Source organism: Neoarius graeffei, chromosome 10 (assembly GCF_027579695.1).
Source record: "Neoarius graeffei isolate fNeoGra1 chromosome 10, fNeoGra1.pri, whole genome shotgun sequence".
Classification (NCBI taxonomy): domain Eukaryota; kingdom Metazoa; phylum Chordata; class Actinopteri; order Siluriformes; family Ariidae; genus Neoarius; species Neoarius graeffei.
The window spans coordinates 15312468-15328036 of NC_083578.1; the positions used below are offsets into that span (position 1 = coordinate 15312468).

The window sequence follows — 15569 nt, forward strand, 5'->3', positions numbered from 1 at the left end:
GAAAATAAAGAGAAACAGGACATGGAAAGCTTTTAACAATAGCACAGAAATACAGTAGGACTGTACACTGTCTGAAAATTTATAGATTTGAAGATGGTTTAAATGTTTTGGATTGATTAAGTCTATTGAGACATGTGCTTCCTCAAATGTTTGGGCCAAAGGACATTTGGGTTGTTTGAATAACGGTCTCATTTACGGCAATTCATTTTCACTTTTTTTTTTTTTGAAATTAAACATTATTTTAAATAAATACAAAACAGAAATGATATGTCCTAAAACTGATTAAAATTTTTTGAAAATGTAATCTTTTTTGGTAGCCTGGCAAGCCAGACTAAATGTGAATATTTAGTCTGGCCTCGATCCGTAGACATTTCTGAAGGGTGGGGGAGGAACAAACCGCTGTCTTTCAAACTGTCTCTGTGCGTCTAGGCCAACGCTCTGACCAATCAGCGCAACAGTGACTGTGACGTAGTCAGAGCGACAGAAAGCAGTGGGGGAGGCCTTGAAATAAATAATTTTTCAAAATGCGTATTAATTAATAAACAGGTTCTAGATATTAAGAAGTTTGGAGATAATGACCACAAGTTTGGAGTCTGTACCACATACTTAACATACACTCTTATTTTTTTCAAGTGTTTGCTTAAACTGTTTTTGAGAGTTTTTAATTTTTATTTAGTGGTGTTTGGTGAAATAATTTCCCTTAAATTTAAAATAACGGGAAAATAAAAAACAATCAAAAAGTAATGTTTCAAAGCTGTTTATTAATTCTTCGTACTGCACAAACTAGCCCCATCCTTTTGGCTACGAGCGGAGCCAGCTGGTAGATCAGACTTTTGCCATAGCCGGTTGGCAAAACAGCGAAAACGTCCTTCTTGAAAAGGAATGAGCGGCGAGCCTCTTCCTGCTCATGTTTCAACGAAAACTCCAAGTCTAATTCTTCTAAAACCGATTCCAAAGCGGAGTCAAACGCGCGCTGTTCACTAGCCGTAGCCATCTTTCCTGCTGTGCTTTCTCCAGCGTCGCGCAGCTTTGTCGTCACTCCTGCAAAAGCCCGCCCAAAGAATCCAAACAAAAACCTTGCGTTGTGATTGGCGGGCACGATTTGATGCCCGGGGTGTTTTTGTTTATATGGTGCGAGGCTAGACCCACTCGCTAGGCAAAAACATTTTTGGCCGCTAGGCGGGTGGGTCTAGTTTACTAGGCTACTTTTTTGGTGCAATCTGGTGACTTCTGGAGCCTTACAAAGAAATTTTCCTGTAGTTACTTGAAATGTAAATACTGCAAACGATACAAAAAAATTCAATAATAATGGTAGTTTATGAAAAGTACTATTTAAGATGAATGTAAATCTTGGTGAAAGAGAAACCAATCAAAACCGAAAGCGTGAAAGTGATTTATCATGCTGTTACCATGGGAACAGTCTTTTATGAATGCGGAAGTCGGCTCTCGGTGCCGAGTCCGGTGTGACTGAGGAAGGGGACAAGTTTTATGTTTCATCTAATTTAGGTCATTTAAAAACGATAATATTTAGCAGTGGGCACATAGGAAAGTGTAAAGTACTTCACTGTCCTTCACTGTTTACATCTGTTTGCACATTACTGCCCTTTTTGCTGCTACGTCCGATCATCGCCGTATTTTTGCATTACACTACCTATTTTGCACTACATTTACCTTTATTTTGTCCTATACTGGGTGAGGGGTTTTTTTTGCACTATATTGCCTTTACTTTCTATTATTTCTTCCGCCTATTTATTCATGGTGGATGGCAAACTAAGAATTTCATTGTGCAAGAGGACATGTCCTTACTGTGCATATGACAATAAACACTGAAGTTTGAACTTAAAGTTTCTGTCAATATGTTTATCATGCTTGTATGATAAAAAAAAAAACCCTCAAAGATATTTATCTAAAATACATGACCTGTTCATTCTAAACCTGCCGGGCTTCGCCGGCGAAGCTCTCAAAACTTGTAGTATTTTGCTTCCGTTCAAGCCTTATTTCAAAGTCTGACCAATAAGAACGCTACATTTTTGGTGGTGAATTTGATTTTCTTGATTTAACTTCCATATATGGAAAGCACGCGTGCCGGCGACGCCCCGGGAAACCGCTGACTGTCGACAAAAACGTCCACAGAAATGCACAAAATTATTTCACAAAACAAAATAAGAATATTCTGAATATAACCCAGAATAAAATTTATAGGGCGTGTTTTTTTTTGAGAACTGGCCGTGTAAAACACGGCTGCACGGCTCGCTAGCTAAGCCTATGGTTCTAGAATGACCTTTCCTATGGCTGAATTTCAAATTGTGTGAGTGCACTGGGTACATTCGCAATTATTATATCCTATGTACCGAGTGTAGACCACTGTTTCTCAAAGCGTGGTCCGCGAATTGACGTCATAAAACATCACATTTTATCAGTGTTTCTCGAATCGCCTATGTGACTCCCAAAGCAAAGTTCTGAGAAGCACAGAAGAGTTAATCTCATCTCATTATCTCTAGCCGCTTTACCCTGTTCTACAGGGTCGCAGGCAAGCTGGAGCCTATCCCAGCTGACTACGGGCGAAAGGCGGGGTACACCCTGGACAAGTCGCCAGGTCATCACAGGGCTGACACATAGACACAGACAACCATTCACACTCACATTCACACCTACGGTCAATTTAGAGTCACCAGTTAACCTAACCTGCATGTCTTTGGACTGTGGGGGAAACCGGAGCACCCGGAGGAAACCCACGCGGACACGGGGAGAACATGCAAACTCCACACAGAAAGGCCCTCGCCAGCCACGGGGCTCGAACCCGGACCTTCTTGCTGTGAGGCGACAGCGCTAACCACTACACCACCGTGCCGCCCGCACAGATGAGATGTTTTCTATATTGAATAAAGTCTGATGTAAATTAAAATAGTAGCCTATTATCTGAATTAGGGATGGCGAAAACTAAAAAAAATCTTGACCGACCACCGAGCCTCATTAGCCGGTTAAAGTCGGTTAACATACGAGTTTAAACAGGGATGCAAACGGCGCACCTTTTGGCGGATAAAAAAGCTTTCTGATTTACTGTTTTCTTCTCATACTTCCTATGTTTCATGGACTGTAACGGCATTTGCTTATGTAGTAATTTTAATACAGAATTTACTCTGATGAAATTATTCAGGCACTCCAACGCCCCCCCTAAAAAAAAAAAAAAAAATCAGATCTGCACGATTCAGCCGTGAAAAAGTCGGCATCTGCGCCTTTAGTTTGTGTGGAGAGATATGATCTGCAATAACATGCATTGTTGGCTACAGACTGAAACATACTTTTAGAATGCACTGGCCAAGGCAGGACTAAACTCCATGTGCCTTCTAATAATAATAAAAAAAAAAAAACCAGAATAGTAATTTGTAAGCTAAAAAGCCTGTGTCTACACTTCTTTTCTTTCGCCGAGTGGCAGCTGTGTTCAACTGGGACGGGACATGACTGAATGGGTGTTTCTGATTTGTCAGCCGTCTTTAACTGGGGCGGGAGGGCGGGACATGGCTGAATGGGTGTTTCTGATTTGTCAGCTGTCGTCCTTACACCGCATGGCATGCCCCAAGCGTTTACAACACAGAATTCCAGGTTCTCCGCTCCAAAACGATTGATTTTTTTTTTTTAACTGACAACCAAAAAAAAATTAACCGGTTGACGTTGATTTGGTCAACCACCGGTCAAATGGTCATCAGTTAAAGGAACTATAATAACAGGCGTACTAACACTTTCTGCGCGCTTCGGCAGCGCATTGATATCTGAGCTCCGTATCAATGCGCTGCCGAAGGTGTTAGTACGCCTGTCATTATAGTGCGGACTTTCCATAGCATAGAAAATCGCTACGTTTCAATTTGTGTAACTGAACTTGTTTCATGTCACTGGTCATATAAACCTATGTAAACAGGAAAAACGCGGAAGAGTTTGGTCGCATCTAACTACGCCCCAAAAAATACCATTGGCCATACTGAGCCTAGCTACATTGCTAACAGGAGTGACAGCGCGTCTGACTGCGTCTGACTGACTGGGAGGTCGCGCAAAGCTCGGAGAGGTACGGAGCAGCTCGTCTCAATTCAGATAAGAGCATATTTCATTATGGAAGTACAGTGGACTGTTCCTTTAACATCCCTAATCTGAATTTGCTTAACATTAAGCAAGCCACCAGTTTTGCGACACTGCCTATAGCTACGTCAGTTTAGGCTACACTTTCACATCAACGTACCTCTGAATGTGGCGGGAATGTGGAATGCGGAGAAACTACGAGTAACCAAATTAGACTTGGCATCAAACTGTCAAAAAGACAATGGATCGGTGGGTGAAGATCGGGTCGGTCAAAAGAAAAGCACAAGAAACATCCGACATGAGCGAGGACAAAGCGCAAAGACATGAAGATTCTTTGTTTGAGAAAACAAAGCAGCGCAACCGGATCACTGTGGCCCCCAATATGAGATTAAAGAGGAAGGAGGAAGGGTGGGATATGTGCATATGACCACCAGTGTCTGAAAAGTAACTGGTCCTGACAGTAACTAGCTGGTCCCTGTCCCGACAGATGAATAGTCATTTTTGTGTGGTTTTTTTTTTATTTTAAATGTAAAAACGTAGATTTTCAAAATGTTAATATTATCATCCATGTATGATGCATCTTATTTTATACGTTATTTATTCTGTTCATAATTGTTTTATTTTTCCTCTGTTGTATGTGAGAGCATGACGGTGCCACGGGTATTTTATGTACGCAGGTGTGTATGAATGTGATGGGGGATGCTACCCGGCTTGTAACGTACTCCCAGATTCTAACAGTAATGGTGCATGTGCTTCATGGTGTTCACTAGTAATATTTAATGTAGCTGTAGCATGCGTTACCTTTAGATAACTGCATAATGCACATTTTCCACATGCAATACTGGATGCACGCTTCGCTAGGAAACCACAGATGGATATGGGGACTTGGGTGTTGTTTGATATTAGCATAGGACAGTTTTAGGGTTCGTTATCATGTGACTTAATATGAAATTGATAATAAGCTCTGATATAGTTGATCATGGAGGCAAACCCATTCTCTTTCTGCCTCATATTCATGTTGTTGTTTCTGTTTGTCAGGAGAGCTTGAGCGCTTTTAGGATGATGATGATGACGTGAATCCAAATTTCTCTGGAGACATCATGCAAAAATTGTCCAAAAAAAAAAACAACAGAAGACGGAGCAGACGATTTCCTGCCAAATCAGAGTGACAATGGCATGCTAAATCAGTTCATAGATTGAAAATAATAAGGCTCTACGATCGGGTACCTGCTTTGGCGGGGGAGAAAAAAAAAATCAATGCGCAAAATGAAAATAAGCGGGCGATGCGATCAGGGACCCGTTCAGTAATGGCAGTAAAGGCCGCGATTCGGTAAGAAGAGAACTTTTTCTCCATTTCTGTTCAATTTATTAATTATTTGAAACAATCAGACCCACAAACTGATTGATCGGACTGTTTCCTGGTCCGTGCTTGTTTTATTCAGTTGCGGACCGAGTGTCCGGCGCTAAAATCGCTCGGTGACGACCACCATCTTTGGCGTTACGGACATTTCCGATAAATTTCTATTCAGGATTCTTTAAGTGGTTCGTCTCCTCCTTTATAACGTCTCTGGCGTAGTGTAATGACCATGAGGTCGTTTGAGGATTAAAGGAGAACTGAAGGCAAATTTATCATCATCAAAATTCTATTTATCTCATTTTATTAAATACAGGAATGCATTTTTGATCGCTATTTTGTTGCTGCTGTAGCAAGTTATGAGTGTTTGAAATATACTATGTAATATATATCAGTCCATATGTCGAAGCAATGGCCGTAAACAAGATTCGCCGAGACCTGTGCGAGACATCGTCGGACGGAAGTAAAACGTACAGCGGAAATCAAAGTGACCGACATCTGCCAACGTTGTCAGAAGACGCGCGTGCCCTCTTTCAAACAGTGACGGGATCAAGCCAGAAGTTTTCCCTGTGTCCGAAATCGCTCCCTACCAGGGCTTTGAACCGGTTCAAGGAACGAAAATGAAAACCGGGAACTTTTTCTATTTCACATGGAACAGAAACGAAACCAGAAACTTTATTATTTTTTATGTTCCGGAACAGAAACGCTTATTAAAAATAATGCTAACTGGTTAATACCGGTTTTTATTTCGTTCCTCAAAGTTTCCGTAAACTACAAATAAAAAAGTCATTCTTCTCCTGCGCAAGTTTCTATGACCCGCTGGGGTTCACTTCCTGTGTGACGTTTGCTGACTGAATGTAGAGAGCGGGAGGGTGGACTACTATCACGTCTCCACATCTTTAATAAGAGGTAAATATTGCAGTCTATCGTTATTCAAAAACGTCAATTTCAAACACGATATCAATATATTTGTCCACGTTAATGAGAGGCTCGCGAACATTAAATGACGTTAACCTCTGTTAGCCTATCAATGCATAGGGCCTGACTAGCCTTTGGTAACACTAAACGAATTATCTTTCATTTTTGGCACTTTTTCTGTTTGTGTAGATGGGAAGACATACTGAGAATCCAAATCGCCAACATTTGAAATAATAATTGTTTTGAATTATTTCTTGTCTTATTTAATGAAGGCTGTAATAGAATTAGCCTACATTTGGCTTAAGCTGGATGAGACAGAGACATAATTTTATAGCCATTTGTTAAACAGCTGAGAGGGAACGTAATTAACCGTTCCGGGAACGAATTTTTTTTGTTCTAACCGGTTCGGGAACGTCTATTTAATGGTGGAACCCAAAACCGGAAATGTTAAAATTCCGTTTCTGTTCGGAACGAACCAATAGGAAAAAAATTCTGGTTCAAAGCCCTGCTCCCTACTCACTATATAGTGTGGACGCCATTTGGTAGCTCTGTCCGAACCCTTAGTGAGGATTATGTGGGAAATGCGCTCAGTATAATGTGTATTTATCACAAAAACACATGCATGTATTTATTATTTTGAAAACCCACCAGCCGCCTGACCTGACACGTTTTAATTGTGCGACAATCATGACGTAAATGACGGACGAGTCCTTATCCTGTCACCTTTCCAACTTTTCTCTTCTCCACGTTGGTTTGAAGTCGTATGGAATAATCTCCATCACTGATGAAGCTGGCAAATCTCAAAATTAATCTAAATTGGAATGATACGGCGATCTGGCCGCTGTATAAATGGTTTTCAAAATGGCGGCGCTGACGCTTCACGTCTCAAGTCTCACGATGATAACCGACACCTGCCGTGGACCAAACGAACTACATTCAACATGCAGGCATGAAAACGGGTCAAGGGTGAAAAAGGTGAGAAGGGTGTGCGAGTGGTGACGTGGGTTCTGGTGTTGTTTTATTTTGTTTGGGGGGGTCCTCCCCCAGAATAAATATTATAGCCTCCTTACTAAGTATACTGTATTGACATTTGCACAAGGACATACAGTACAAATACAAATTCAAATACATGTAGTTATAGTGAAATTATGCCCTGGAAAAAAATGTGAATAATAGAACGAAGAAAGTGGAGAACACACAAGGAATAGTGATCATTTTTTCCTTTTATTTGCCTGGACCACCAGTGTCTCCATGGCCCGCTTTCGCCGAGTTGCCACATGTTTCAGCCTTGCCCGCTTCTCTCCTTCAGCAGTCTGTTTCCATACTTGCTCTGCTGCTGCTGCTGCTTTTCCTCCTTGTTCACCCTCTGCTGGTGTTTGTATGTGGCTGCTGCAGAGTTAATGTTCTTGCACAATGTTCTGTCCACTTCCCCAAACTTCACGTCCTCCCTTCTAAAGAGCTGCATAGCTGTCTTCCCCCTGGACATCAGCGTCTACTTGACCGTCTGTATTGCATTAAATGTTTCCACATTCATGTTGCCACTCCTTTGACCAATTACATCATTCATCAGACTAAATGAGGACTTGACTCTAGGTCCATGAAAGATGGAGAGGCAACACTTAACCAGTGCACCCAGGGAGGGGTACTTGTCTGGTTTGTCGAAGACATGACCCCACCACTCCACGATGCTCTCTCCCTCCTTAAAGCTGGGGATGGTCAGGTCAACACTGAACCGCACAAGTTCCCTCTGGATATCCTGGTCTGCTGGCAAGAGGTGCCCCAGCATACCACTCAGCCTGCCGAGATATGGAAGTACCTGCAGCTTTCAGCTCTTTTTAAATCAAGGCTGAATACTTTCTTCTTTGCTGCGGTCTTTTATTAAATCAAATTTGAGACTTTTAATTTGATTTCTTTCAGCACGGACAGCACTACAAAATGGCGTCTCCACTATACAGTGCCCTATATAGTGAGTAGGGAGCAATTTCGGACACAGGGATTGTCAAAAGACGCGCGCGCCCTCTTTCGAATGCTGACGTAACCAAGCCGGAAGTTTTGTTTGTTTTGATAGCGATCAGGAAAGTTTGAAAAAAGTAGTCCGATGACTCAATCCAGCTTCCGGCGGTCTGGTCTGCACTCTGACTGATGTGTGCACGCTGTGGCCAGCAGGAGAAGAGGTGCGAAATGATGCTGCTTGCCCTTCGCAGCGAGATGTACTCGTCGCTATGGCGTCAATATCAAAGCAGGAGGAGGAGGAGGCGCAAACCGGCACAAACTGTCTATGGGTGCGAAGCAACCTCCTTGCCCTTTGGGTCAATATCAAAACCCCCCCCCCATTTTTTTTTTCTCATCCCAGGGCTTTTTCTAGAAAAATTTAGTATGAGGGCGCTCACCATGGCGAGGGAGCGTAGCGAGGGGGGGATGGTGCCGGTTGTCCCCCCCCCCGCCGTGCAAAGCCTTTGAAAAATGCTCCAATGGGACATTCTGAGGCTATCTGAGAGGGAAATTGTAACAAATTGTCTGTCAACATTGAAAAAGAAAGAAGTTAGGCCAAAAAAAAAAAGTGTTTCCGGTAACATGAAATACTAAAATAAGGTCGGTAGGTAGGAAAGTTTTTTTTTTCTTAATTTTTTTTTTTATTTTGTTCGAAAAAATTAACACAAGTAAACATCTTACAAAATAGTATTTTGGCACAGAATCCTTTATACCACACATCATAATAAAATAAGTGTTTTAAATCTTTAAACGAATAAAAAAAAAATATCGCGAGAGTTCGAGTTATGATCTACGGAAGCGATATTTCATGATATTTTCATGTAATAACGTGAAAACACCTTATCAAGAAATAACGTGAAAATAACGTCCTAGGCTAGGCTACTTCCATTAAAAGCAGACGGCCTAGCCTAGCCTACTGTAGAACTTGGGTCGAGCAAAAACATGGCTGAATCCTGAATGACTCCTATTTGTATAAATAGGGGACTACATAGGCGGCAAAATGTAGTGTTTTTCCCTGCCATGGAAGTGCACTTGTATACTGAAAAGGAAGCAATTTGCATTACAGCCTTGAATGAGGATTCAAAATGGCGGCTCGGCTCAGTTTATGGAGGAGGGCTGATAGAAGTGGCGAAACATTTTACTTTTTATCGTTTCTTTCACAACTTGAATGCGTTGAAACAAAAAATTATGACAAACTAACGCCACTTACACTAAAATATCGAGGGAAATTTGTAATAAAAACTTTACGGTCGTCAATTTCGATGCGGAAATTCTCGATCGGTCGGGTTACCGGAAACATACTTTTTTTTTTTTTTTATTTGGCCTAATCTTCTTCTGCCCCGGACAGTCTTTGGCTTTCTTCCGTTTCGTGCCGCGGGATGACGACATCTTTAAATGCCCAAGTGTCAACAAAAACAACTCGCGAACTACTTCTGTCAAAAGCTCCCGCGCCGGTGGGTGAAAGGTCATTCAGTCTCGAGAAATCTCGCGCTACAAGTCAGCTGACCTTGTATGTAACCCATGTCAAATCTCGCGAGAGCAGCCGCGACAAGTAAACAACTAAACAACATGGTGCCTCAGTCTGGAAAACGCCAATTCGGATTGTTTTTGCACCGTCTGGCGGTGTATCTACTATGATTGGAATATTTTTGGAGCAATTATAACGTATTTGATGATCAGACACATTGTCACGTAGTGTTGCTGGGATGTTTTCACGGAGTTGGTAAGGGGGCGCACGCCGAGAGTAAGAGGGCGCAGCGCCCCTGTTCCCCCATTTAGACGAAAGCCTGCATCGGATCTACACGATTCACGTAGGTCACCCATTTTGGTTTCAAAACGGCGAATTTCGCCGAAAGGTGAGGGATTTTCATGTATGAACATGGCTAAAAACCGAAAAGGCCGATAAGCGTAATATAATATAATATAATATGCCAATACGAGTCACGATATAAGGTTACTAAAACCGAAAACGTAACTGAATAACACGTTAATTAAGAAATAAAGCAAGTTTAAAAATGACTTCAGTTCCCCTTTAAGCCTAACTGTATGCTGAAGGAGTGCACTGCTGCGTGAAGAATGAGCTGAAGAGCGTGCACTTTTGCAACGCCATTGGGCCCCAGAAGCAGCTAAGTATCGGCTACTAGAAAACATTCCTGTTAAATAAATAAAATGGATCTGAAACTCTCAGGCTCATGATACGGTTGTGACGTTGCTTTTGTGATGTTAGTTACAGCACAGTGTAGTGCTCCTGCTGATGTTTGTTCCGTCTGTAGCGGAATAAAGATGTATTTGCTGCTCACCTGCTTGATTAGCATGTACGTCTCCGACATGATCTTCTCAATGCGCCCCAGGTCATAGGTCATGACCTTCTGCCCCTGCTGCCACACTCTGTATGCATCCAGTAAGAGCGTCTTGCCCGACTCGACGTCCTCCAGCAGCTTCCTCTTCCTGTTCGGCCGCGCTGTGGTCATAGTGTGGGTTCCTCTGTGGGCCGTGCTCGCCTGAACCTGCATCAGCTGCTGTCTGGAACTAATGCTCAGCTCCTCCAGAGACAGCTCTGGGGTCCGAGCGCTTTCCAGGCGTCTCTCTGTCCCCTCTGCAGCGCATCTGGTGGTTCCTTGCTCATGTGAAACACCGTCAGTGTTGGACTGTGGGTGACCTGGTTTCGAAGAGCCTGTCCATGTTCCAGGTTCGAGCTCCATAGGCTCCCCCAGGGTAGAGTTGCCTTCTCTGGCCTGAGAAGTTGCTGATGTGCCTTGGTTCTGGTTTCCTGGTTCTAGAGCGGACTGAGAGAGAGAAGCCAGAGGCTGGCAGGGGCCTGAGGTCGTCAGATCAACACCTGGCGTCGAGGACGAGTCTGGAAGGCATGATTTTGCAGGTTGAGAAGATTTCGCGTCCTCTGTGGCAGGAGGCCGGCTGGACACGTCAGCTGTGGTCATTTCACCCATGGAGGAAGTGGAAGGCTTAGGAGAAGGATCAGACACCTGTGTGAGAGAACGAATGAAGAAATATGTGAGGAAAACAAAACAAAACAGAGGTTCTGACAGGCTAATTGTCAGGGCTAAACCATGCAGAACCCTGCATCCTGTAGCGCATGAGTCACGGCTCATAACTCATAATCGGAACGCGCGACACAATAAGAGCGGCATGAAAAGCAAGCAGTGTTCCACGTGAGCTAACAGACTAACAGAAAGAGGAAGGAGAGCAGAGTTGCTGTCGTACCGCAGTGAGTTTATCCAGATTGTCCTCCAACACTTTCACAGTGAAGAAAAAGGCGCGCTTTGCCAAGACCTGCCGGTCCACATCCCGCAAATATTTCCTAAAAAAAAAAAAAACACCCAAAAAGAAAGATGAAAGAACTCAGACACAAGTACAACCCCGATTCCAAAAAAGTTGGGACAAAGTACAAATTGTAAATAAAAACGGAATGCAATAATTTACAAATCTCAAAAACTGATATTGTATTCACAATAGAACATAGACAACAAATCAAATGTCGAAAGTGAGAGATTTTGAAATTTCATGCCAAATATTGGCTCATTTGAAATTTCATGACAGCAACACATCTCAAAAAAGTTGGGACAGGGGCAATAAGAGGCTGGAAAAGTTAAAGGTACAAAAAAGGAACAGCTGGAGGACCAAATTGCAACTCATTAGGTCAATTGGCAATAGGTCATTAACATGACTGGGTATAAAAAGAGCATCTTGGAGTGGCAGCGGCTCTCAGAAGTAAAGATGGGAAGAGGATCACCAATCCCCCTAATTCTGTGCCGACAAATAGTGGAGCAATATCAGAAAGGAGTTCGACAGTGTAAAATTGCAAAGAGTTTGAACATATCATCATCTACAGTGCATAATATCATCAAAAGACTCAGAGAATCTGGAAGAATCTCTGTGCGTAAGGGTCAAGGCCGGAAAACCATACTGGGTGCCCGTGATCTTCGGGCCCGTAGACGGCACTGCATCACATACAGGCATGCTTCTGTATTGGAAATCACAAAATGGGCTCAGGAATATTTCCAGAGAACATTATCTGTGAACACAATTCACCGTGCCATCTGCCGTTGCCAGCTAAAACTCTATAGTTCAAAGAAGAAGCCGTATCTAAACACGATCCAGAAGCGCAGACGTCTTCTCTGGGCCAAGGCTCATTTAAAATGGACTGCGGCAAAGTGGAAAACTGTTCTGTGGTCAGACGAATCAAAATTTGAAGTTCTTTATGGAAATCAGGGACGCCGTGTCATTCGGACTAAAGAGGAGAAGGACGACCCGAGTTGTTATCAGCGCTCAGTTCAGAAGCCTGCATCTCTGATGGTATGGGGTTGCATTAGTGCGTGTGGCATGGGCAGCTTACACATCTGGAAAGACACCATCAATGCTGAAAGGTATATCCAGGTTCTAGAGCAACATATGCTCCCATCCAGACGACGTCTCTTTCAGGGAAGACCTTGCATTTTCCAACATGACAATGCCAAACCACATACTGCATCAATTACAGCATCATGGCTGCGTAGAAGAAGGGTCCGGGTACTGAACTGGCCAGCCTGCAGTCCAGATCTTTCACCCATAGAAAACATTTGGCGCATCATAAAACGGAAGATACGACAAAAAAGACCTAAGACAGTTGAGCAAGTAGAATCCTACATTAGACAAGAATGGGTTAACATTCCTATCCCTAAACTTGAGCAACTTGTCTCCTCAGTCCCCAGACGTTTACAGACTGTTGTAAAGAGAAAAGGGGATGTCTCACAGTGGTAAACATGGCCTTGTCCCAACTTTTTTGAGATGTGTTGTTGTCATGAAATGTAAAATCACCTAATTTTTCTCTTTAAATGATACATTTTCTCAGTTTAAACATTTGATATGTCATCTATGTTCTATTCTGAATAAAATATGGAATTTTGAAACTTCCACATCATTGCATTCCGTTTTTATTTACAATTTGTACTTTGTCCCAACTTTTTTGGAATCGGGGTTGTATGTACAGCTGCAAGAGCTTTACTTCTACTACTACACAGTGTTGCAAGAAGTAGTAGAAGATAGACACTTCATTAAAGTAACACCTTTGACCACTGCCCGTTTACTAAATAAATAAATAAATATGAAACAATCTTCCTCAAGTAAAGGCTGAGCTTACTTTCCCTGATCAGGGGTTCTCTGGAGCATGAGGGAGATCTTCAGCAGCGTGTCGTGATCCCTTAACTGAGACAGAACATCCAGCAACAGCACAATGGATCTGTTCATATGAGATGCAAAACTACCCGGGCGATCGATTTCATCTACTGGGATACGCCAGATGCCCTGGAAAGAGGGAAAACAAAGAGGTGTTAGCAGTAAAAAAAAAAAAAAAAAGACTTCATACACCAGAAAAGAATCCGTATTTTTAACAAAGTAAATCACCACTAGTTCCTGAAACATGGGATTATCTGGACGTCGGAAAAACAGAAGGCGGTGTAAATTGGTAAAATGGAAGAGTGGGAGAGACAAAAGAAACGAATAAGAGATGAGAGGTAGAAGAGAAGCGCGTAGGCATAATATTATTGTTGTAAGGCCATCTGTTCTGAGGTTGGACAGAACGAGCTTTTGATGTATTGGATTTGGGCCATGCAGTGAGAGAGAAAAGTGCCAGCGATCTGCCCACATGTTTTGTTTCTCCCCCCCCCCAATTTCCCTCCTACAATCCTTCATCCTCTCGCTGTAGTTCTCTGTGCTCCGCTACCTCCAGTCATTCCTCATCTCTTAGTGTTTCCCTCTCTGACCACTTTACACTGCGATGCATCCATATCCACAAGTGCGTGTGGGTAAGCTACATTCAGCAGATCTGAGACAGCGTGAAGACGCTAATGACGAGTTCTAAAACAGGTTTTCGCTGAGCTCGACCTCTCGATCCTTCCTGCCTGCTAATGGAGCGAAGCGCTGCCCATTTTCACTCAAAACCAAAGCTGGAAATTCTGTCCAGGTCAAGGATGCAAGCAGGGGTCTCAGCACAAGGCACCTTCATTAATATATTTATTACCAAAAAAAAAAAAAGGAATTAATCTATTACTTTTAATTTAATCCAAAATAAGAAATCAATCTATTTCAGGAATATAAGGGCAGCATGGTGGTGTAGCGGTTAGCACTGTTGCCTCACAGCAAGAAGGTTCTGGGTTCGGGCCCAGCGGCCAACGAGGGCCTTTCTGCATGGAGTTTGTATGTTGTCTGTGTGGGTTTCCTCCAAAGACATGCAGGTTAGGCTAACTGGTGGCTCTAAATTGCGTCTTGTGTGAACGGTTGTTTGTCTCTATTACCCCTTTTCCACCAAATCAGTTCCAGGGCTGGTTCGGGGCCAGTGCTGGTGCTGGTTCACAACTCGTTCAACTTGCGAGCCAGCTGAGAACCAGTTTGCTTTTCCATAGCTCACGGTGCTAAGGGAAGCCATGTCATTACGTCGCTGTATACGTCATTACGTCATTGTACATGTCAGTTACGTCGCTACGTTTGCATAAACCTTGGCACGAATATCGAAGCAAAAACAACACGGAAGAAGCAGCAACAACAATAATAATAATAATAATGGATGACTTCGCGTTTGTACAGCTGCTGCTTCTCGTCGCTTAAAAATGGCGATCTTTCGCGGTCTTGTTATTGTTGTTGGTCTTAACAACTCCGCCCCCCCGCTGACATAAGCGGTTCTTTCCTCTGGCCCAGCAGAGAGTTGGTGCTAGCCTGGAACCGGTTTTTCTGGCCCCAGAGCCAGTTCTTTGTCAGTGGAAACAGAAAACCCGGTTCCAAACTAAGCACTGGCCCCGAACCAGCCCTGGAACTGCTTTGGTGGAAAAGGGGCATATGTGTCAGCCTTGCGATGACCTGGCGACTTGTCCAGGATGTACCCCGCCTCTCGCCCATAGTCAGCTGGGATAGGCTCCAGCTTTCTCATAACCCTGTACAGGATAAATGGCTACGGATAACGGATGGATGGATGGATTTCAGGAACAAAGACTATCACCAGGTGAGTTCCATTTCAGTTTTACGCAAAATAGAAGCAATATTTTAAAACGTTCATCTCTGTCTTTCGACTGTTGTCTATACGGTGGTACACTGCGTACGCGCTCTTCTATGTTTTGATGATGTGACGGACGTTTTGATACCGAACAACCTGCCTGATCCATCCTGATGCCCTACGTCTGGCTGGAGTCTCATCACATCGCTCCTGTGGAGGACGGCCCCACATGGACAGTCGAAAGTCGCATTT

The 15569-nt window shown here is 43.1% G+C and overlaps 1 protein-coding gene across 4 annotated transcripts in view; it reads right to left on the minus strand.

Moving 5' to 3' along the window:
* The window catches only part of cabin1 (calcineurin binding protein 1), a 210975-nt gene that overhangs the window by 39508 nt on the left and 155898 nt on the right, over positions 1-15569 (minus strand). For all 4 annotated transcript variants that reach the window (XM_060931349.1, XM_060931348.1, XM_060931347.1 and 1 more), the window contains 3 exons: positions 13473-13636; positions 11558-11654; positions 10636-11319 (listed from right to left, as the gene is read on the minus strand). In XM_060931349.1, coding sequence (XP_060787332.1) covers positions 10636-11319; positions 11558-11654; positions 13473-13636 — 945 coding nt within the window. The remainder of the gene's footprint in view (positions 1-10635; positions 11320-11557; positions 11655-13472; positions 13637-15569) is intronic.